At 30.7% G+C, this 24,444-nt stretch overlaps 3 protein-coding genes across 3 annotated transcripts; all 3 read left to right on the top strand.

Annotated features, from left to right (window-relative positions):
• The first annotated feature begins 1,317 nt into the window (after nucleotides 1-1,317).
• Nucleotides 1,318-12,333, top strand: LOC130453002 (thyrotroph embryonic factor-like). The gene is made up of 2 exons (XM_056792571.1): nucleotides 1,318-1,591; nucleotides 11,565-12,333. Exons 1-2 carry the CDS (start codon nucleotides 1,463-1,465, stop codon nucleotides 12,210-12,212), a joined length of 777 nt encoding a protein of 258 aa, XP_056648549.1. The 5' UTR covers nucleotides 1,318-1,462; the 3' UTR covers nucleotides 12,213-12,333.
• Nucleotides 12,334-21,914: 9,581 nt separating this feature from the next.
• LOC130453088 (general transcription factor II-I repeat domain-containing protein 2-like) lies at nucleotides 21,915-23,060 on the top strand. Its single transcript, XM_056792681.1, has one exon. The coding sequence runs from the start codon at nucleotides 21,915-21,917 to the stop codon at nucleotides 23,058-23,060; it is 1,146 nt and encodes a 381-aa protein (XP_056648659.1).
• A 109-nt stretch (nucleotides 23,061-23,169) lies between these two features.
• Nucleotides 23,170-23,667, top strand: LOC130453087 (general transcription factor II-I repeat domain-containing protein 2B-like). Its single transcript, XM_056792680.1, has one exon. The coding sequence runs from the start codon at nucleotides 23,170-23,172 to the stop codon at nucleotides 23,665-23,667; it is 498 nt and encodes a 165-aa protein (XP_056648658.1).
• Nucleotides 23,668-24,444: the final 777 nt, after the last annotated feature.

Raw genomic sequence — 24,444 nt, 5'->3', positions numbered from 1 at the left:
TTTTTGTCAGTATCTTCAGTAATATCACGTGTCCGTGACCAGCAGTAATCAGCCATCATATTCACATTCCATCGACCTTGGTACCTTGTCTCCATAGTTTTTATGTCCTGATGAAACCTTTCTCCCTGGTCTTCACTGTAATCATCAAGATTATCAGGAAAAAAGTCCACATGTGAATCTAGAAAGTGGAGTTTTATGCTCATATTACACCCCAGTTTTTGATACTTATCCAATAAGTTTGCAACCTTATTTTTATAGTCGGGATGTTTATTATTTCCTAGAAAATTGTTGACAACATCTTTGAACGCCAGCCAAGCATCTGATTCAGTGTTATTCATTGTGGCATCAAATTTTTCATTAGCCATCAAAGATCTGATTTGCGGTCCATCAAACACTCCTTCCTTAATTTTTGCTTCAGATAACCTTGGAAATTTTTTACACAGGTATTCAAAACTAGCATTGTTTTTATTCAATGCTTTAACGAACTGTTTCATCATACCGAGTTTGATATGAAGCGATGGTAGTAAAATTTTTTAGGACCAATTAATTTTTTTCGTATAACGTTTTTTGTTCCTACTTTGAGATTTTTACGAGGATTCCATTGTTTTTGTACGTAGTGCTTATCTTGTGCTCTACTGTCCCACTCGCACAAGAAGCATGGAAATTTTGTATATCCTGACTGCTGGCCTAATATCATGGTTATAATTTTTAGATCTCCACAAAGCTGCCAACCATATTTTTCATATCCAATTTTATCTAACAATGTTTCTAAATTTTCATAAGTCTCTTTCAAATGAACAGAATGAGCGAATGCATGTAACCTGTTTCCAATGGGTGTGTCGTTGCTGCAACTAATATATTTTCTCACGAGAGGTCGCACGATTCGAGGAAAGAGCGCCAAAATCTAAAATTTAATTTATTTTAATCAAAAAATTTAAAGTCGCCAATGTCTTAACTTTTTTAAAAACCTGATGTGATACGATAAAATGAGGTATAATTTCGTGATCAGCACTACCAAATTAGTGGAAAAAAATAATTAGAACTTGAACAAGGAAAATGATGTCGGCCGGTGTTATTATACAAATTAATCAATTGGAAACTTATTTTCCTTGTTACCAATGTTCATAATGTTGAATGGAAAATTAAAAATACTGTTAAACGCGATATTAATTTATCGTGTACTAAAGAATCTCACTGTATAATCAATATTTAACTAAATCATATAAATATACACACTGTAAATCTACTACATAGTTGCGTTCGATATATTGCGAACCAACCAATTGTATTTAAAAACTGGATTCTTTTTTGCACTTCAATTATAAAAAAAGGAATGTTTAAATTATACATGAGATATTACCAATTTTTCAGTCCTTTTATTCTTATTGATTTACAATTTGAATGATAAACAACTTTAAAACAATAGTTTTAACGTCAAAAAATCTACTCCACATAATAAAAAATGGAATATATGGATATGAACTCGATACCAAGTGTTAATGATTATGCTCAAGATAATAAGAAAAGTCTTACTTATCTAAGTAGCAGCAAGAAGATGTTAGAGAACGGTCTTGTGCGATATTCTTATAAAGTAAGTTTTTGAAAAATATATATTTCTATTGTTGCCCTTTTATAATAATTATTACAATGTACATAGTCTAAAGTTTAATAATGGGTTCACCATATATTTCTGAAAATTACACTCATCTTAACATTCTCTGAATTGACAAAATAATTAAAGGTTTCCACTACAACTACATTTTTTTAGAGTTGTCCTTATTTTCAAATTAAGGAAATACAGTGAAAAACACGATTCTATAGTTTTTAGTGATAATCACTAACTGAAAAGTAAAAATATTCTTAGCATAAGAATAAATGTCACAATTATAGCGTGGGGTGCTTTGTATGACATTTCACAGAATCCACTCCACGCTTTCATAGCTAATAGTTAGCTGATATCTTTAAGTTGAAATCGAAAACTTTTTATCCAACCCTCGTTTTCATTATCTGAAGTGTGTATTTTCAAGTTTACATAGAAAAAAATATGTACTTAGAATAAACCAAATCCGATTTTATTTGCTTCTAGTCTGGAAGGTTCTGAATTATCACAAAGTTTATAAGATAATCTATTTTGGAAAAAGGAAGCTAAAACTTTCTTAAAATAATCTTAGTAACATCAATGAATATATGGGTGTTCGGGGACTGAATACAAGATGTAAAAATAATGCTGTGACATAGGAAAAATTTTCACTACGACCTTTCGTTTGGTTTCTAAGTTATATGCATTTAAAATTGCGAAAAAAGAACTTATATTTAAGTATATTTTCTAAATTATAAATTCGAACATTTTTTATGGTTGATTACCTATGTCCATGTAGTGTGGTAGTACACTACTATCTGAAGGCCAGGAGTGGCTCAGGCCCAATGGTTTTCCAACAAATATATTATCAACTCGGTGTTTAAAAACCAACGAGCGTAGACTTGTTGTATAATCCTCTACTCTAGTTTATATTCTAGGACAATCGAATAAAGTGTTAATAATTAATAATAATCCATTGTGTACATTTATATCTCTTTTTTTTTAGAAAACCATTTTGATAACTCTCAATTTTGCCCTCAGGTCAAAAAATACTCTAATATTAATATCTCGTTACTGTGAAAACTAAATATTTGTCTTCTCTAAATGTGGATCTCGTCTATTTTCATATCATATCAACAACTGCCACATAGTTGTTTTGATATTCAATATCAATCAACATTTCTTAAACCGTTAATGAATAATATTTTTAACGAAATTTCAATCAAATATTACAATTATTATATAATATTATAGGTTCGGAATATCTCATTATCATGTGTTTTTATGACACTGTTGTTAAAAAATTTAGAATCTATTTAAAAAAGTATGAATGTTATAAAAGCGATTTTACACAGATAGTCTCAACAAAAGACTTTCTACGAATTTTTTAAAGAGAAGTATGCAATTCAGACCTCCCTAAAAAAATACTAAAAAATCAATTGGTTCAGTTTAATAATTGTTCTGAAAACTTGCAAAACAAATTTGCGATTTATTGCAACAATAACTATAAAAATCAATTGAACAGTTATCGGCATGTTTCAAAATATTTTTTAGGAACCCTCAATAAAATAAGAAAGTTTTTTACCTGACACAATAGAAAACAGTTAGAAAGCTTTCACTAGACGAACGCTTGTAAACCGATATTTACATAGACGACTTTTAAGCTTTTTTGCAAAAAAGCGGTGTTGACAGATGGTTTGTAGAATACTCTCAATAAATATATATTGAAAATAGTTGTGATTAGCCTTAAAAAATGGGTTGTATCATTGTATGGAGGTCATTTCAGATAATAGATTCCTCCATTTCGTCAATTTTTTTATTACTATTAATTTACAAATGGGGTAGTTTCTTTACATTTTAAAAAATCTCTTAGTTTCTGTACGAGGATCAAGTTTTCGTTCGAACAACAAAGGGTTGAAACGATGCTTTGCATTGTGAAAAAGCTGTACTTACTTTCCATTAAGTATAATTCAAAACAAAAAGAACAAAATGTTTTAGTGTTTACTATATGTTTTTAAATCTGCATTAGATTTATTTCGGATGGTCCTGATATAGTATTGGTTTCTCTGCAGGACTTGGGTTGAGATGTTTTTGAATTAGTTTGATTCGCGTACGCTTCTGTGAGTGCAAAATGTAGGATAACCGATTATGAATGTAAGTTTTCAATAAAAGTAAAAGTGCTAACATTGTCCAACATCGTCTATTTGATGTAATTTGAAGTCAATCAATACAGTATTTTCTCTTTTATAACATCCTATTCGGTCTAATATCAATGAAACAGAAATTATTTTTATTCACTTTGCATAGATTTGGAACAAAGTATATAATAATTTTGAAAATTCTGACTCTCTTGGACGTACTTTGTAATACTAACAATACATTCTTCAAATTTGCAAACTGGTTACACAAGAATAGAATTCAATAGAATTCAGTTGACCACAGGACCACACCGAGTAAAGTTTCAGAGATTAAAATTATCTTTAAAGCTGCTGTCACCCATGTTTACACTTGACAAGTCAGAATTCTAAGAAATGACTGATTGTATCGTAATATTAATCCGTTTTTAATTACAATAAATGACAGGTATTTATGCTACGTATTTGTGTGACGTATATTATTCAGTTTCGTACTTTCCCTGGCTTTATCGAAGTAGTTATTCTATAGATTGTTATTCGGTATGAATATTCATAGGACTTTCAGGAAATAGGGAAAATATAACGGATTGTTTCTTTGGTTTTTGTTTTTTTTTTACTTTAAAATGGCGTACTTTACCATCTGTTGTTATCTATGATCCATTTTTATGAACACACCTCCAAAATATGTGATTTGAACGCATCAATTGCTTCTTCAGGTGTAGAAGAAAAAAACAAGATATTATTTCCCAACATGTAGATTTTCCATATATTGCATAACCAACTTACAAAATTTTTATCGAAATAAATTTCAATTTTTAGTTTTTCCAGAAAACTTTGACCCAATTTTTTGAATCAAAATAATAATAATTTAACATCAGATGAAGTTTACAGCAATATATCGATGATTGAACTGTTGTTAATTTGAATAAATTTTTTCCAAAATGTATGACACAAACCGATGAGCACCCTATGCAGTGAACTCAATTTTCTTCATAAATTCCCCTCTTTTGATTATTTCCAATTAAAAGAAAAGTGAATAGAGGAAATGGCCACTGAAACACCATTTTTATAAACACGATGACAAACCATTCGAATTAACGGCACCCTTCAATCGACATAATAACGAGGGGTGAGAAGATCTCCAATCCAAGGTCGCCTCTGATTCCTTCCTGTATGTGCAAATGTGTGTCAACCCTTTCAAATAGTTTATGCTGACTCATTCACTTGCGATGTACCCTCATAACATATCGACAAAACCAACACAAATAACTGCAAAACTAGGAAGATATTGAATATGTCCGTGTGTATCCCAGCCAGTAACGGACTGAGATTTATTAGATTCAGATTTTCTTGTTAATTTTTACTATTTCGTTAAACGATTATTGTAGTCACTTCTGTTGTATAGTCAATATCCAAAAGAAATTACTTTATCGATAATCGATTCCATTCCGAGTTCGAGAATCTATTTCCCATATTTTTTTTCTCCTACTTCAAAGACACCGTAATTCAATAATTTTAATACATTTTTCGTGATATCTTTTATAAGATATTTCTCCTCTGCAGCTGATGATTAAGGCAGGAAAAACAGTAGTGTCAGGCTACTGCTCCATCACCAATATTAGAACACACTTGGGATCTGCAAAGAACCCGGCCTTCTCCAGATAAATTGCCTCATGTCCATCTAGAGTTGGTTTTCATTATTTAACTTCTTGGTATTCGTTGTGCTTTTTTTAAATGCGCAACCGGCGATATTTTTCTACAATGAATATTAATTCGGAAAATTATGTTAAGAAATTCGTTTGAACTTTTCTAACAAGCAGGTGGCGTCCAATTTTATATTAATTTTTCACAATAAACTACAACAATGCTCAATGATATATAGTTACCATTATAGAATATCTATTGTTATAATTTCAATAACAAATTGAAATATCAAATAATTCTTCATTCAGTAACCCAAACTGCTGTAAGTTTTAGAATATTTTACTAGTCATACCAGGTAAGAAATATTTGATAATAAATATTATAGAACTATGAATGAACTAGTTGAAATAACAACAATCGTTTATGGAAAATGGAGAAACAACTATTCTATTAACGTTAAGTAAAATTTTTATATATTATTATCAACTATCAAGGAAGACATAATCTACGAATCCGTTCCTGTTCTCTTTGTGGAAGCGCTAACCCTTCCGTTTCCGCAAATCTCGACATGTGAGAGAATTAAATCGGCAAATATGTGGGTGGGATTATCTCACAATATTTCATTGAAACGGGAATTTCCTTCTGTCTATTAACCGTTCCAATGATGATGGGTTTATCAACACATTTATGTATACTACTGCAATAAATGAAGATCGCTTCCGTTACAATGTAGAATTTGAAATTTAGCTAAAGTTTATTATGACAGAATCAGTTAGCATTATCGAATAATCTACTGATGTGATAAGAAAAAATAACAATATCATCTAAGTGTTAATATTGAGTGCTTCTCTCTTAGCTACATTAGACAACTTATTTGAAAAGTTGGGCTGAATAATGTTTTATCAGCTCGCGACTCTCAATAACAAGTTTGAACCGTTTCCTGCTTGTTACAATACTTCTATAAACCATTTAATGACATTTGTTAATGGCACTAATGAATAAGACTGTTTACATGTGATATATTCTTCTTATATAGTGCTATAAATAAGTTTCCTTCTCTAGTGTTCGTGTCCAGAATTATCTCCTTTCAATTCATATCTTTATCTATGCCACCTTTTCCGAGGTCTTCGAATTGACCTACGTCCTTCAAAATTGAAATTAAGTATCGATATTCTATGTTCAACTATTCACACTATATAGCTAACCTATTCCAATCTATGTGCTCCAAGATCTGTAGTTCCTTGTATTTGTTATATTACATCTTAATCTCCACGTTTTGGACTATATAATTTCTTCAGTATTATAATTATTGTTTATATGTACATCTTTAGATCTGCATCAGTTATGTGCATTCGTTTCCATCTTTGGTAAGCTGTACACTCCAGTAAGTGAAGTCTAATACTCTTTCCGGATTATTATCACTTATTGTAGCGTTCTGGAACATTCTGTTAGAAATTATTAAATTATTTTGGTTTCCGTATTTCCATAGTACACCAATGGAAATTCACTCTTTGCTGCCTTGATATGTTCCGCAGAGATTTGAAAAATAGTTTGTCGAGTTATTTTCAACGTCATTTGGAAAGTTCTTGAAAGCAATTCGAAAAGTTTCGACTGCCTATAAAGCTCTTCAAAGCACATTATTACTAAACTTGGAGATCTAACATAAAAATTGCAAACGATCTTTATAGTAAAAATCAAATTACGAAAAATAGTTTGAGGAGATTCACAAAATGTATACTCAGAAAAAGCTTTGAAAACAATTAAACGATAATTTCAAAGAGTTTTTCATATTAAGTAATTTTATAGCGAAAAGAAATATATAGAAGCAGAAGTTATTGAAATGTATTGAATGAGATTTAAAAGATCTTTATATTGTATTCAATATCTAGCTTTTAATGAAGCTTAGATTTTTAGCTTTAATCAAAATTAATGGATATAATCTATTAGTTTTAAACAAATAGTCGAGTATATAAACCATTTCTGAAAATTTTATTTTTCTTATATTAAAAATTATTGCAATTTAGAATTTTTATAATTGAATGTATGTTTATAAATTTGGCATCAGGTTTTTGTTTCATCGAAAATTTCAGGCTGTCAGTTATAATTATGTGGAAGATTGTAAATAATAATAAAATGATAAAAACTCTTATCTGAGTCTATTTGTTATTGTTGATGTGGTGATATTGGATAATGAATTTTCTGGAACACCCTTAAATCATTCTAAACAAGTTCAATGTCTGTCGATTCATATCCATGTTATTGTCTTCTGATGAACAATTTATCTCTATGAAGACTATAACTTTGTTATTCCTATTATTTCTACTAAAATATATATTTTAAGTCATGGGTCAAATAAGGAGTTATTGCCTGAGGAAAGTATTTATGAAATACTTGTATTGTTAAAAAAATAACCATAATTTCAAAAGTTCTCCATATCTTCATAGAATTCCGTTATCAATAGTTAATAGAATTCTTTGACAAATTGATCCATGATCATTATAGGCTGTTCCTGTATATCTGGGCATGAATCCTTATCGTTGAAGCTCATTATTGCAGTTTGACGTAATTATATGCAGGTAAATTCCGAATTATCTAATGAAAAAAATTCTAGGCTATAACATTGTTCAAATTTTAGAATGCAACAGATTTAAATCAAGGGCAAATCAAACAGTAATTAAAATATACAACGGTGTGGTGAAACAGATCCCCCAAATTGTTCACTTAATTGCTTTTTGTGTTCAGACTTTAATCATTTGCTGCTTTGGTGTAATCTCCATGGAAATAAATAAATCAATAAATGAAATTTAGAATCTCTATTCTCACAGGAGGTTTGCGTTGTCACATATAATCTTTTCCAATTATTTTTAATTCACTTCGAGAAATTCAGTAGTGGGTTTTTTGATAACAATATTTCTCGTTTTTAAAATTAATGCTTTTGAAATCTAGCGCTCATGAGATTCAACATATAAAATAATGGATAGTGATGTTATGCCTATTCTTTTAGTGTTTTTGTTCTGCAGTCCAAAGTTTTTTTGATATCCCAGCGCTTTTTTAGTATTTAGCGTTTATCTTATTGAATCGTTCATTGTGCACCTTCTCATTTTATGTAGCTAGCTGCAAAACTTTTATATTTTTATAATTCAAATGTTTTTTGCTATTCTATTGTTTGCAAATACTTTCACATTATATTAATTACTACAATAAACTCAAGATGAGTAATTATAACAATACACGTTTGTTAAAATGGACAAAAAAATCAAAAGCAGTTATTTTAAGGAAACAAAAACGTCTAAAGAATCAAAAATTGACGATATTGATATAGATTCTTATAGAGAAATTTCAAATGTTGAAATTTTGCAGTTCCAAAAGCTACTTAAATGGTTATAAATTATTTATATATAATCTTGAATTGTTTTTAGGGAAAGGATTATATACCAGCAACTATAATTATGAGAAACTCTTTACATTTTATTCTTAAATACACTTTCTAGGAAAGCCCATAAAAATTTTGTTTCGACCACTATTCATTCATTACACCTTATATTAAACCACAGGTAAACAAAACTCTTTACAATATGCAAAATACCTTGTTCCTGTACTACCACTTGCTGACCTAACGGTATAGTCTTGTGTACATAAACCACCCCAATTTTGCCAATTCACCGCATACAGCTTTGCAATAGTTTGAATAGGAGTGGGAGTTAGCCCTTCTGTTATTGGTTAAGAAATTGCAAGAATTGGATGCCAATATTTGACAAATAAATTGAAAAAAATTGCAGTAGTTTGATTTAGTTTAACTGTAATATTTGGATAGTCACTTTAGTCAAAATCACTGTGATATCTCAATTTTCATGTTCAGATCTTAAATTGGTGAAGTGACGACTTGTGATAAAGATATAATTTTAAATGTAAGTATTGTTTGATTTAGAATAAAACTTCATCGTCAAGATACATTTGTAAATTGTTATGTTTATTTTTTTTTTTCAAAATTTACCACAATTCACTATTAAATGATAATCCAAGCTACTCTAAATGGGTTTGTGATACATATTTTGTTTTTCCCAGTTATTGAGTAGAGATAATTTTCTAGCATTTTCTAATCCCTTTTCACAAAAAATATACAAAATGCAAATGGATGATAATGGCATAATCATAAACGTTAGATTCGTCAATCAATTGAGATATGAATTTTGAGTCATTAAAAAACCATCGATTTTATCAACTAATTGAGTAATATTTTGGTACGTTTCCAATTTTTTAACGATATATCTATTTGTCTACATATAACTTGACTTGAAAATAATAATGAAAAATGATATAATTTGACACTTTTATAGAAAAATAATACTATAATATACTTCTTATATTCAAGGAGGAAAACTATATTATTTTGCTGAATTAAACGTATCCGCCTGTACAATAAATATAAACCAGCTTTTGATATCTTATCTATCAATTAGAATCCAACTATTTTATATCCTATCTATCATCATTCCATATATTCTTTAAACAATGCTATTATCTAATGCAGTTTTTTTGTTCATATCACATTTTTTGAGATATGCCGTTGTCGGGTAAAATTTATAAATGCATCACTCTGTATTTATAAATTTTTTAAGTAGAAATATTCTTGGTGACTTCATTTATACGAGGTTTAGTCTAACACTGATTATGCAGTATGCTGAAAATTTCATTCAGTTGTATTTATATTAATATTGAAGGTGATCTATCGATCAATATATTTTGGCAAGTTGTCAATGTTGTAACACGTCGAAATATCAAATTTTCATCTGTCTTTAAAAAACCCGATTTTCCCTTATAATGCCCAAAACTTTATTCGTTTCGGCACATCTAGAGGTATACAGGAATTGAATGCAAAAAACCCGAGCTCGCGCGACAAACTTCCTGTGAGGAGATATCGCCGCTACAGATAGACGGGGGGAAAATCGATCATCCTATATTAGATAAAAAACCGTTCATTAAGCAATGTCTAGCAGTTTCAGAGTAGGCCCGAAATTTTCGATATGCCTACAATTGAAATTCAAATCATCTTTATAGAAATTTTCAGTGTCTCTTTCATAAGTTAGTTTTTATTAATAATGATAATAATGTTGTTATTTTTGTATCATTCTACTAATGATTGAATCTATTTTGATATTATCATTAGGATTCTTACTTGATTAGAAATAAAATCACATAATGTTGAAAATTACTACGCAACTAATTAATATCTATTCAAAAAATAATTATCTTTTTTCGAATGATTGAAAATTAATAGTAACGATCTAATAAAAAACACAATTCGGAAATAACGCCAATAAGATTATTACACCAATTTATATTCAAAACAGTTGAAAATTGAAAATGTTTAGAGTTTATAACACAAAAAACGGACTTGTTACTTCTGAAGATATCACATTTTGTCTTCGTCAAAAAAAATAATATAAATTACAATTTATTGCTAGTGAGTAATGATTAAAATCATCTCATCAAGCATAAACTTCTTTTCGAACTAATGAAAGTTATAATTTCATCAATCTTTTTCTCCCAATCATAATCCCATTTTTATAGAAATGTTCATTATGTTATTTCTCTACCTGATTAAGCAATTTTTTTCCTTTTTTCTTCCTACCTATCTCAACATAAATACTTTCTTTTTCTAATTTATTGTTGCTAGAACTGAATATTGACTAGGACTAATAAAAAATTCATTCAAATCGCAAGTTTACTAAGATACTTATACTGAGATAAAACTTCTATTAAATATTGAAACTCATTAATACCTATTTAAGAATTAACTTTTTTATCATTATCGCCGTGCTATTGTTCGCTTTCACATGCCTATTAACGCATTTTTGAATTTATATTACTATTAATACTTCCCAAATGACTTCTTACGGCTTCTGCACTAGGGTGAGTTGGATAATTATTAGTGTTATTGTTTGTATTAAATTTGAAAACGAATACATGACGTGCATAAATTTTTGTATTCTATGGGCTGAGCTATTCTCATTCAATTTTTCTAGCTCCGCCACTCACGCAATTTCCTTCCCAAAATATTTATTGCTCAATTGATTATTATCTATTTAATTTTGTCAATTAGTACATATTTAGAGTCTATTTTTGAATTTTTCTATATTGCAGTTAGAAATTATATGGTGTTATGGGTTGATACAATTTTATTTATTATGGTTGTTTTGTTACAGATGGAACACACAATTCTTCCACGTAGTCCAGAATTTCGTCTATTGGAACATTCTAATCCCGGTCACGACTACCCAGAAGATACCGCAGCTCTTGACCTCTGTGTACGAAAAAATTCAAAGGCATCACCGAATTACCCTTATGACTATCAAATACCCTATTGTTATAATGAATTGAATCGTTTCAGTCCGACGTCAGAAGTATCTGATGTATCTAGTACTGAACATAAGGAATCTCATGTTTCTTCAACAAAAATGAAATGCAGTAGGCCGTTCAAGGCATATCCGAAAGATCCTCTTTGTATGCCAATTATCAGTGCTACCTCAACTATTTTAGGAAAAGATTCCTCCGAAGCTTATGTACAATTTCGAGAAAAAATATTAGCACGGGCGCAAGTCACTCAAAATGGAACAAATAAAAATATGAGGAGAACTCAGACTGTAAATACCCAAAACTCCGATCCTACATATTGGGAGAAGAGAAAAAAGAATAACGAAGCGGCAAAAAGATCCAGGGATGCTAGGAGGGCGAAAGAGGACGAGATAGCAATTAGATGCGCCTTTTTAGAACAAGAAAATATCCAGTTGAAATTAAGATTAGCAGCATTAGAGAACGAAAGGGAAAGATTGCAGACCATTCTTTATCATTGAAATTTAAAATTTAGTATTTAGTTTCGAATCTAGTTAAGAAAGGTGTGATAAATGAAACATTATTTATTTTAAATTGTACATAGGAGATTTGATAGATTTGTTTATTAAAAATTATTTACCAGCAAGGTGTTTTAATATAATGATAATAATATTCCTAATATGATTATTGCGGTAGGTCAGACAGGCTTATGAATTATGCATTTTAAGAAACTTTCTAGTGTCAACTTTGGAATTACGAGATATTTTTCGTATAAAATGTACAATTTACGCGAAATAGAAATTGACACTTTTATAACAAATTTGTAGGCAAATACAAATAACTCAAACAAGTATTTTGTTTTCCTCAAGATTCTTAAGTTGTCGTTTCAGTTGATATCTGACAAGTAAGTTGATTTATTAACAATTAAATATTGTTAAAACGATTGTTTATATCTCAAATTCTCATGTTAGTTACAATATTGTGTAATTTAAAGAAATAATTTCAATTCTCTCTGCTTTTATTATAAAAATAATACTTAAAACTTGTGTATTCCAGATACGGATTTACTTTTCTCAATAATTCTCCAGAGAATATTTAATTATTTCTACTTCCACTTTCGTTATTATTATTCGTTATATTATAATACTAAAAATTTCAAATAAAAAATGGTCGATCTTCTTCGTATTTTACGACTTTCTCCGATTCTTATATAATAAGAATTGTAAAAAACGGTTCTTATTAGAAAAAAAATCATACGTCCATAAACCGTTAGTTCTAAATTCTATGCAAAAATCTGCAATAAACTTTCTCAAATTCTAGGTAAAGAACAGTACTTTGGTACAATTTGCAGCAAGTAACGGTAACAATAGTCCCGGGGTTATACCCTTTTCAAATTATTTTGATTTTCTCTGTAAATAGATGACAGCTTACACTATTTTATGACTTTTTGAAAAAGCACTATTTATGCATTTTTAACAAAAGGGGTAGTCTTAGTTCTTGGTAACATTTGATCAAGTATCCATGTTTTAAATGTACTTCTAAGGAGAAGTGAGCAAATAGCTCGTATAGGTAAAATTTTTTATCATGTGGGCCGTAAAACAAGAAAGCATATTTTATAAATAAATAATATATAACATTATCATGTTTAGCATATGAACTACACGACTGTTAATAACTGTAATTTCTTATAGAGATATCGAAAATCATATGTTTCTTAATGGGAAAGAGGAAGTTTTCCTCACTTTTCTCCTCTTAATGAATTTTTTCTTTTTTAAGATTTCTTAAGCGATTTCGGAAACTATAAATAGTGACGTTCTTGCTTAGACTTCCCTAATTTAAGCGTTCATATAATTAGACAACCAATCCTACAATTCGGTGTATGATTGATTACCTACTCTTATTAAAGATGAGTCCAAAAATTGCAGATCTTTTGAAATAAGTTAAATTTCAATATTTTATTTGTTGTTAATCTTGTTATAATTGATCATTTGATGAGTAGAGTTTTGAATAAAAATTAGTGAAATAGAAGGAAACATGTTATCGAAATGTACAGGGAACAGTGGGAAAAAATTATATCTTAAGAAAGATTATTTTAAATTCATTGTTTGTATGTTATAATGATAAAATGGGATTGCATGGTTATCCGCGTGTACAATAAGAACTTTATCCTTTCAATTCATAATTCACTCATGTTTTAAGCAAGTACTTATTTGGAGTACTTATGTATAAATAATTCATAATAAATGCTGGAAATGTAACAGGAATATTGAAAAAATACCCTTAGTTAGTTATTTGGGAGCCCACTAAAATTCCAGATTTTCAAGTTTGTAGTCTTACTGAAATTTTAGAAAAAAAATAAAAGCTTAATTTTAGTCACCACATTTTAGGTGTGGTATCTCGGAAATTTTCAGTTTCCCATGATGTATTATTTACAATTATATGTAAGTAAAACTGAAAAAAAAATTAAAAAGCACTAATGTGATAAGTAAAAATAAAGCGTGTGGCAACAGATGCCATTTTTATTCCAATCCCGTTGTAGTATATTTGGTAATCGACCTTGACGCTATCTAGCGGACGGAAATAATATATATACTTCAACGAAGTATTCTCTTCTGCCTTCTTTCTCGTCATTGTTCTCCTTAAACGACCAGGATGACGTCTGTTTGTTAGTAAACAAATTTAAATAGATTTAAATTAGGATAACGATCATTCTGCACATTGAAGTTTATTGTGGAACAGCACGTTTAAAGAAAGACCTAGAGCAACTGTTTCAGGCAAATTAAAGTTGCTACTCAAGTAATATGCAAAATTATAACCCCACAATAGTTGTTTATATCAGAGTCTGTTAATGATTTTCAGTTTGGGAGGAATTAAATCTAGATCCATATCAAATTGGGGAAGACAACTCAATGTTACCATTGATGAACATGAAGCCCGAGAAGTCTCGGCCAAATCCATCTCGAATCTTAACCCAACAAATATGAAGCTTGAGTTTACAACTCTTATGTTGAGAAAAGGTACATACTTACATCATTCAGTATAAATCAACATTTAAACATTTATTCTATGGTACTTCAATATCTCAAAATTTATCAATATATTTCTTATCTAATTGATTTGACCAAACAACGTATATTTCCTTCAATTTTGAATAATTATTTTTGTATATACATATATTTGTCTATTGTTTATAGTTTGTTTGCTTTGTCATCGATTTCCTCTAGAAATATCATAAAGTAATTTTATTTTAAAGAAATTTATGTGCAGTAGGCTAAGTTGGATTAAAAATCACCATGTATTTGGTACAAACCAAAACAGAATTCAATTCATTATCTTTTTTTTCCAAAATGCTTAAAGCAAAGATGTTTTCTAGATTTACCTTTTTTAACAACTTATGAGCTTTATCAATTTTTAATCTCAGTATTATTTTAATACAACTGCTGTCATTAACGTTTTTGAACTCTTAAAAGTTGATCATATATCTAACTGGTATCTAACTAATATTTTTTTTTTGTTTTTTATCAATTACAGATCTGAAGAGCATCTGATTTCTCCAATGTTTACATCTTTAAAAGTAGCCAACAAGTATTTGTTTCCCAGAGTACGATAGTGTTATCAAAGATATGGGAAAAATGGGTTGATTTTATTTTTGTTATACTTTTCAATATCTTTATGGTTAACTTATGTTTCTTTTGTTGAAAAAATGAATAAACTATTGGAAATAAATACACCAAATCGAGTGTAATTATGTTAATTGGCATATTTCAATGAAGAATAAAAGTCTCTTTAGTATCTTTGAGTAGGATTACATGATTTTTTTTATTTTTCTTGTTGTTTTTACAATAGCTTCAAATTTGCAAAAAGTATGTTTGTTAATTATTCGACAATTATTAGAACTGTTAGAAAGTTTAGGAAAACTCTTAGAAATAAAATGCAGCCTTTGTTCTTTTCTAATTTATCATGTTAAATACAAAGTTTGTTAAAACTAAACTTTCAAAAATGTAATAATGTTCAACAGAATCCTTTCCAAATGTTTATTTAACTTGGATATAAGGACCACCCTGACTATGGAAAATTTTAAAATCACAGAATTCTCGATACCAAGATAACAGAAATGTTTTGTTTTGTGCTATATACATATGCAGCTAATATTTTGGAACTTGAAATAAATCTCAGTAACTTATCCTAAAATCCACGTTCTTCAATTAATAAATATTTTCATTTGCCTACCTGTAGGCAATAATATTACTAATTCGAAAAACAAAGATATGGCGTAGAAAGGTTGATAAATAATACAGGTAAATAAAGTCACAAACTATAGACGTTGCGTATCATGTTTAAGATATCGAAAACAATTTAAATGTCTTCATAATGATAAGTATCACATTGTAAATCCCTTATTTAACAATTATTTGGTGAGTGGATACGAGAAGCTTAATGAATTTTAATTGTTCCTTTTTCAGAATTTCCCGTCAACAGTTTGCCAGAAGTTAAATTTTGGGAAATGAAAGTTTAGTTATTTTCGTAGTTTTCATTTTTCTTGTTTTATTTATCATGGAAATTTCCTTTCGGCGAGCAAAGAGTGGGACAATTTTTTCACATATTTTAAACACTAGGATGATAAATGAAATTATTTTATAAAAAATTATGTTTAGAAGATGCCAGATCTGAAGACTAGGGCAGTTATTCATATTATGCTTTTGGAATACAAAGTTTGTTTTGCAGCTTCCACACCCTTAACTTTTGGATTTTCTTAATTTAATAACCACAAACCAATTACCTATTATGGGAATTTTAAAGAAATAATGAAATAATTTTTGGCTTAGATTTTTACCATTAGCAACGCCATCTTTGTATATAAGCTCATACTGAGCTTATTTCAATATTAGTTTCTACTATTTCGTATGTCTCGGCTCTCGACTTTTTGTCACCTATTTACAAAACTGGAAGGAAGATGGTGTCTGTTATTTTCACACTAATTTTTTTTTTACTAAAGTTGTATCGAAGTGAAGAAAAATATTTTTTATTGAGCTATATATTAATTATGAAGGAAATATAAATAGAAACGTCTAAAAATTGAAAAACACCCACTTCGAATTGTGGATAATGGTCGAATACTCAGTAGTTCCATCTCTTATTGAAAAGTTATATTTCATAACTTTTCAGTAGAAAATATTTTTTATTTAAGTGCCTACTTCTCTTTGTATCCGATAGAAAATTGTATTGAAATACAGGGTGTGCCAATCTTGCTAAAATATTGAGTATTAGGGGGACATTTTAAAACGTATCAAAAACATTTTTTATTAGATGTCTTTGAAGTCCATAATTTGAAATTATTTCGAACAAGCGAAACATTATTATTAGAAAATGGGGGTTTTTTTTAGTTCTTTGAGAGGTGTGGGTAAATTTATATGATAATCGTAGGTAAATAAAAGAACGCTCAGTTGCATAAATTGTGCGTTGAAGGAAAATAAATGTACCTAACTGATTTTCTTAATAAGATGCAAATTTTGAAAAAAACTTATAATATCTATGTATTATAATTATTCTATTTCGTATTAACGTTTAAGTTAATTTTTAAACAATTTTAAAAAATGGCTGCCTAAAAAAATGAAATTTTTCATGTAAATTTTTTCCAAATTAAATGTAAAACAATTTTCATAATGTAGAGAAAATACTAAAATTTGTCACACATGGTTTTTTTTTTGTTATTTATTGGGAGTGCTATGAAAATTATTTCCACGATAAGTTGTTGGCGGTTACATACAGGAGACATACAGAATTCCAGGAACATTTTGATTGTTTACGTACGGAGATATCGTTTCAAGTTCGTTTACATAATTACCTATTATTAAACAAAGACACTCTATTTTTGACTTAATACGAAAAATTTTGTTAAAATTTAAATATCAAGAAATTATACAATACATTATTTTCCAAAATGTCTTTAAAAACCATTTAAAATATAAAGATTATTTTGAGAATATTATCCTGATAACTTTGATAAAATTGATTAGATTCTGGTAAAATTTTGTGTAAAAATTGATAGAATAAATTAAAATTTGAAAGTTAAATGTCCACGGGAAATAGTAAATGATACGTTTGAAATAACAATTAGGGCATTTTGAAAGTTTTTAATTTAGATACATTTTTTGAAAGATTCGAAAAAAATTGAGAAAGGCTCAATATGTGAAAAATCCATCTGAATATGAATTCAAACGAATTATTTTTTTTATAGGTATCTAGGTGCAATGAGGAGTTTGCTGTTCTTTTATGTGTTATATTTCCAAATTTTTGAATTTATTCTTTCTTGTTTTCATGTTTGTTTGATATGTGATATAATGTGATCGCATGGTTATCCTCGGGTACAATAAGGACTTGTAGTTTTTAAAAAATCTCCTTCAACTTTATCCTTTCAATTCACAATTTACTAATTGTTTTTATTTGGATCATGGTTAGATGCATATAATTAATACGAACTTTCTGTTAATTTTTTCAATACTCTTGGTTATATAACTAATTAAGTAACATTTCCATTCAAATGACTTTCTGAGTAATCTGTTGATATTTTCTTCAACTATGAGGACGAGGCTGTTGGGTTAAGCTAATTTTTTTCGGAAAATTTGTTCCATAGAAACGATAGTAGTGGCTTGAGGTTGCTCTAACGTAGTGGACTAACAAGTCTGTGCTATGGGGATGATTGCGTGATGAATGTCTTTGGAATTTGATCATAAATGAGGCAGACAACCGCCACAATATTGAAAAGTGATTCGAAATTTTCGGTGTCGGTTTCGGTGTACCGCGAATCGATTTTAAAAGTGTTGCAAACTGGTATATGGAAATGGATATGGAAAATCTACTTGTGGAAGACCATATTTGAGTACAAATTTTTATATATATTAAATTAGGTTGGGTGATTTCGTTTTCTAATGATAGTAAATAGTACAGCTCTTTCCAAATTTCAACTTTTCCACCTCGTATGTTTGGCGCTCGCGCCGCCATATTGAAAAAATGGCTTCCAAAAGCAGTTTTTTGATAATAATTCCTTTCCGACGCATTTTACAGGAAAAATATATCTACATAAAATAAAAGTAGAGGAAATTTCCTACAATTTCCTACAATTTATGTCATAATCTTTTTTTCCCTAAAATTACTAGTTTCGGCGTAGGAGCGCCGTAAAGTGTAATTCAATACACGTTTCAGCAGAAATATTCATTTCCTCACCACCATAAGATAGAGAAGTCGGTGCGTTTTTTTTGCGTGGTATCCCCAGTAGGCCTAATCCACATCTGACTCACTATTTAAATTTTTAGTTCAATTTCCGTCGCTTCATTCTCGTTGACGGACCAGGTGTTGGGTTTTCATCGTCTTCAATACCGATTGAAATATCGAAGACTGAAGTTTCTTCGGCATCATCGACGATGGGATCATCAGTTTCATCGTGATCCTCTTCGTTCTCGATTTCATCGTTTATTTGCTCGAAAATAGTGTCCGTTTCTTTTTCTTCAATGACGTCTTGTGACGAAAATTGCGAACTATCGCAAGAGCCACCACAGTTCGTGCACACAACGGAGCACTTTGGTCCTGCTTTTCTGCATCCGCAAGCTTTTTTGACAACCTTCCTTGCATTTGCAAGAAATAAGTTTCAATAAGCTTTCCGGAGAAGGGGGATCGAATGTAGTAACAGGAATGAGCCCGTTCTTGTCTTTTTTCCATCCCCATTGTTCTGTATTTTGTTCGTTTCCGTGCTGCTGCTTCTGTTGGTGGTAGCGACGCAATATTAAATTTTTCCTTACATGCTGATGGATGCTGTGAAGCATGCATATCTATATTTATTTAAAGATGTACTTTTCCGACTTTTCACATCGTTGTAGCTGTATAATGCGATGAGGAAACGTTCTCCAGCTTTAGCAATTACTTCTGGATCAGCATTTGAATTTTTGAATACTTCGATAACCTCTTTTAAATTTGGGTTTTTTTGAAGTACTTTAATAAATTTCATTTTTCCTTGAAAAAATAATGCTGATGTGTTATCACAACCACTAAAGGCATGTAAAAATAAATGCAATATGATTTGCGGCTGTTTAATCTTTTACACTGTTTGTGAAGTATATTTGTCGTGACATTTTTCATTTTCCTGGTTTGAGGATGTATATATTTAGATGCATTGATAGCGCCGTCAAAAGAACGAGAAGATCTATATTTTCACCGACAACTACAATGAAATCAAATACCGATGAGAAGTTTATTGCGGTATTAATTATTAACGTATCCGCGTCTTCGGTAACTTGTTTAACCACGAAGTGTTCAGCTTCCAATTTTATCTTCAACATTTCAATGAGGCGGTTCTTGTTTGTATCGTTACCCAGGAATTTACTTTGTGACACAGTTGGCGTCATTGTTTCGTCAAAAAGTACGTCTACTGAAGCAGTTTTTCGTGATCGTCGAGATCGTTCTACATATTTGGTACTATGGGCTGCTACATCTTCTGGATATCCGTCAAATACTATAATGGCATTGGAGGTATAGTGCAATCGGATATAAGTAATATATTTGTTGTAAACAGATAAAAACTATTCGCCCTGTTGTCAAACGACTCGGTGTATCCTATATCGATGATGTATATCGTATTTTCAAAATTGATATCGCCAGAATGTTGTTCAAATGCCTGATACATCGTGGATTTAATACATTTGCGCATTCCTCCATTATTTAAAAGGGATAACGGAAATGGAGCAAGTTCGTACGCAAGAAAATTTTCAAGTTCTTCTTCAGAATCTTTAGCGATGCACATTCTTTGGAAACAAACTCGTTTTCTATCCGAATCACTGTATTCATAACACCAAGTGATTTTACTCTGTCATTATCTTTATATTTTACGGTATAGAAATCCACTGCCAATGATTTTAGAAATGCCAGCACTACCAACTTCTTGAGATATATGACAGTTAACTTTTTCGTCTCTGATAATTCCAGTGCTCATTGACATAATTTCCTTCAATTGTGGATAAGGTGGATGATTGGACAACCAATCCACCAATTTTTTGACGTCATCATTATCACGTTTAACCCGTGAAATTCATATATCGACATGTTGCTCGGAACTGGAAAAAGCTACATCGCAAAATTTCTCAACTTCGTCACAAATATTGTATAGAAATGCCATTCCTAACGTCAACTTGGATAGCACGCTTTCCTTGACTCCTCGAGTGAGCCCACCAAGACGTTCATCGTCCTCATTAACGACTGCTCAATTATCATATCTGACCACGTACCACACCAAAATTTGTCAAAAGCTCTAATTGTGAAATACCCTTTCCTTGTAAATAGTTCATATTCTTCAGCTGTCATTCTTTGCTTCGAATTAAGCATGTCTTGCAAATATAAATAACAAGATTTAGCATATAAGAAATGACCACTGGCATAAAAATAAGGTATCATTTTCTGCACAGTGTCAAGATGTAAATTCCAGTTGCCCATTCTCTCTGCTGCAATGAATTGTTTTAGAAGTGTAACCATCCCAAAACACTGCACCCATAATTTCGCTGTAACACCACGTTGTTCAAGTTTTAATCAGTTCATTCGTAAATTTATCAGCAAGTTCTTTGCAACATTCTTCCTGGTCCGCTTCAAGTACCAATGACCTGTCGGAATTATATGAAATTCTGTCTAATTCTGCACTGAGATCGGGTGTTAAATCGATAAATTGTAAGACAACTTTAACTATAGCAAGATGAGTCAACATATGCGCTCTTACTGCGCGTAAATACGCATGTCCTACTAGACTAATGAATCCCATAGCCTACACAAGTTTTCTTGTGTTTCCTTAGTTTACTCATGGGAGTGACGGTGAGTCGGCAAACATCAAAACCTTCGATGTTTGCCGCCTCACTCTTTGATAATCACCGCCACTCGGCTTGCTCGATCAAATTCTTTGAAGTTTGCCGCCTCACGGGCTACACATCAAAAGATTTTATTTATTGCTTCTCGATTATTCTAAACTAGTTTATTCCAGATATTCCTTCATTTTGTCTATATAAGCGGGTGGATGACCCGAAAGTTAGTTCAGTTCTATTTGAGCTACCGAGGTGATAACTCAGACAAGCGATATCCTAGCGAACGGCTAGAGCCGTCAATTTGCTTTGTGAATTTGCGTGCATCTTGAGTGGTTACTAACTATAGTTTGTTATTAAGTTTATTGAACGAAAGGTAAAAAAAAAATAATGTCTGGTGGAAAGAAACGAAAAGTAGATACAGAGGGTCGCCAGTTTCAAGAAAAATGGACTGAAGAATTCTTTTTTATCTTGCACAATGGTAAGCCTATTTATTTGCTTTGTAATGAATCCATTTCAGTAATGAAAGAATTCAATATAAAGAGCCATTACTCAACTAAGCATGCTACACAGCACTCACTGACAGGACAATTAAGAACAGACAAAATCCAGAAGCTTAGAGCAAATATTGAAAAACAGCAACAAATGTTTCATAAACAAAGAACACAACTTGATAATGTTGTGAAAGCTTGTTTTATAGTTATCTCAAAATTGGCAAAGGCATTAAAACCATTTGCCGAAGGAGAATTTATCAAGGAGTGTATGTTAGAAGTGTGCGGTGTTTTGTGTCCTGAAAAGAAAAATGAACTTGAAAAAATTAGTTTGTCAAGACGAACTGTTGTTCGACGTATAGAAATGATGGCTAATGATATAAAAACAACATTGACTGACCGTATGGCTGGTTTTGAATTATTTTCCATAGCATTAGACGAGAGCACCGATTTGTCTGACACAGCTCAACTGGCTATATTTATTCGAGGTATTGATAAGGAGTTCACTGTTACTGAGGAATTGCTAGCTTTACAGCCGCTAAAAGCAACCACTACAGGAGAGGATATTTTTAATGAAGTTCAAAAGGTATTCACAAGTTGTGGCCTGCCATGGTCAAAATTAATTGGAGTATGCACTGATGGTGCACCTTCTATGGTCGGCTTACGAAAAGGTTTCATCGGAATTTTGAATGAAAAAGCAACAGAATTAAATGTGCAAAAAGATGATTTGATAGTCCTTCATTGCATTATCCAGCAACAGAACTTGTGTTCTAAGTGCATTCGACTCCACAATGTTATGAATGTGGTAGTAAAAACCATCAATTTTATTCGATCCCGAGGGCTTAACCATCGTCAGTTCAAGACGTTTTTGGATGAAATATCAGCTGAATATAACGACGTAACATATTATTGTGAAGTCAGATGGATGAGCAAAGGAAAAATGTTGAAACGGTTTTACGAGCTTAGAAATGAGATAGCTGACTTTATGAAAATAAAAGATAAGCCACTATATGAATTGAGTTACCCAAAATGGATATGTGATTAAGCATTTCTGGTCGATCTTACTTAAACTTCAAAAACAAGGACAGTTAGTAAATGATTTGTACAGCCATTTGAAAGCGTTTCAGATCAAACTACGCTTGTGGGAGTCACAGATGCAGTCTGATAACACTTACCATTTCAACATTGCTTATGCTCAATATGCTGAAGAACTCAAGTTACTGTCGGAACAATTTTCGAACAGATTTAGCGACTTCAAAAACATGGAAGAATGTTTCAATTTATTTGCTGCTCCTACAAAATGTAATGTACAAAATGCTCCAATACACTTACAAATGGAGTTAATCGAGTTTCAAGAAAACTCACTCCTAAAATCCAAATTTGAAGACGTAGAGTTGTGCGATTTCTACAAAAAATACCTAGAAGAAGACAATTTTCCGCAGCTTAGAAAATTCGCAAGAAGATTGATTTCTGCGTTTGGCAGTACTTATAAATGCGAACAGTTATTTTCATTAATGAAAGTTAATAAATCAACACATCGTATAAGACTGACTAACGATAATTTGGAAAATTCTTTACGTCTTTGTATCAGTGGAATTCATCCAAATATCGATGGATTAGTTTCCCAAATTCAAGCTCAAGTGTCTCACTGATTTCATTGTATTCAACTTTTGTAGTTTCTAACAATTGCAAATGTAACTATTTAATTATAATGTTGTACCATTTTTTAAAATTTCATTTTGTTATTTTAATAAATACAATAATCACATTGTCAATATACACATACATGTCAATAATAAGTACATAATACAATAATAACATTGTCGTATTATTTCATGTCTATCGCAAAAAAATATTATCACTACTTTATAATGCATTAAGTACTTTTAAACGCGGCCCGCGAACGTTTTGCACGCTAAAGTTGGGCCCTCAGCATGTTAAAGGTTGCCCATACCTGTGATAGAGTATCTATCAATCGTCGAGATCCATATTTTTGAAATAAAAATACTGCTACTCCAACCTGAACCGATGATATAAAAGATTTCGGCCTTACTGCGGCAATAATAGAATGTACGAGAGCAATGCTTTTTTTCTTCCATTTATCAAGTGATGCTCGTTTATTTTTTAAAATTATACCATCCAGAAAAATTCGCAAAGTTTCAGGAATATCTGACTCGACATCTTGAAAAAAATTGTCTGATGGAGGATAATGATTTGTCTCGTACACCTTAGACCGAATATCTTCTGTAACAATTATTGGTGCTGCCTTTATAATACGCTCACGTTCTTCTAATTTGTTGTCACTTTTTTCATTGTACCAGGCATCCGTTAATAACTCAAGCCCTGTACTTCGAAAATAAACCACAGGCGCCTTATTGGCAGTAACAGCAATTAAAATATCATCACCATGTTTTTTAAGCAGTTGTGCT

This window comes from Diorhabda sublineata, chromosome 2, assembly GCF_026230105.1.
Source record: "Diorhabda sublineata isolate icDioSubl1.1 chromosome 2, icDioSubl1.1, whole genome shotgun sequence".
Taxonomy (NCBI): domain Eukaryota; kingdom Metazoa; phylum Arthropoda; class Insecta; order Coleoptera; family Chrysomelidae; genus Diorhabda; species Diorhabda sublineata.
This window is presented reverse-complemented; position numbering and strand designations above follow the sequence as displayed.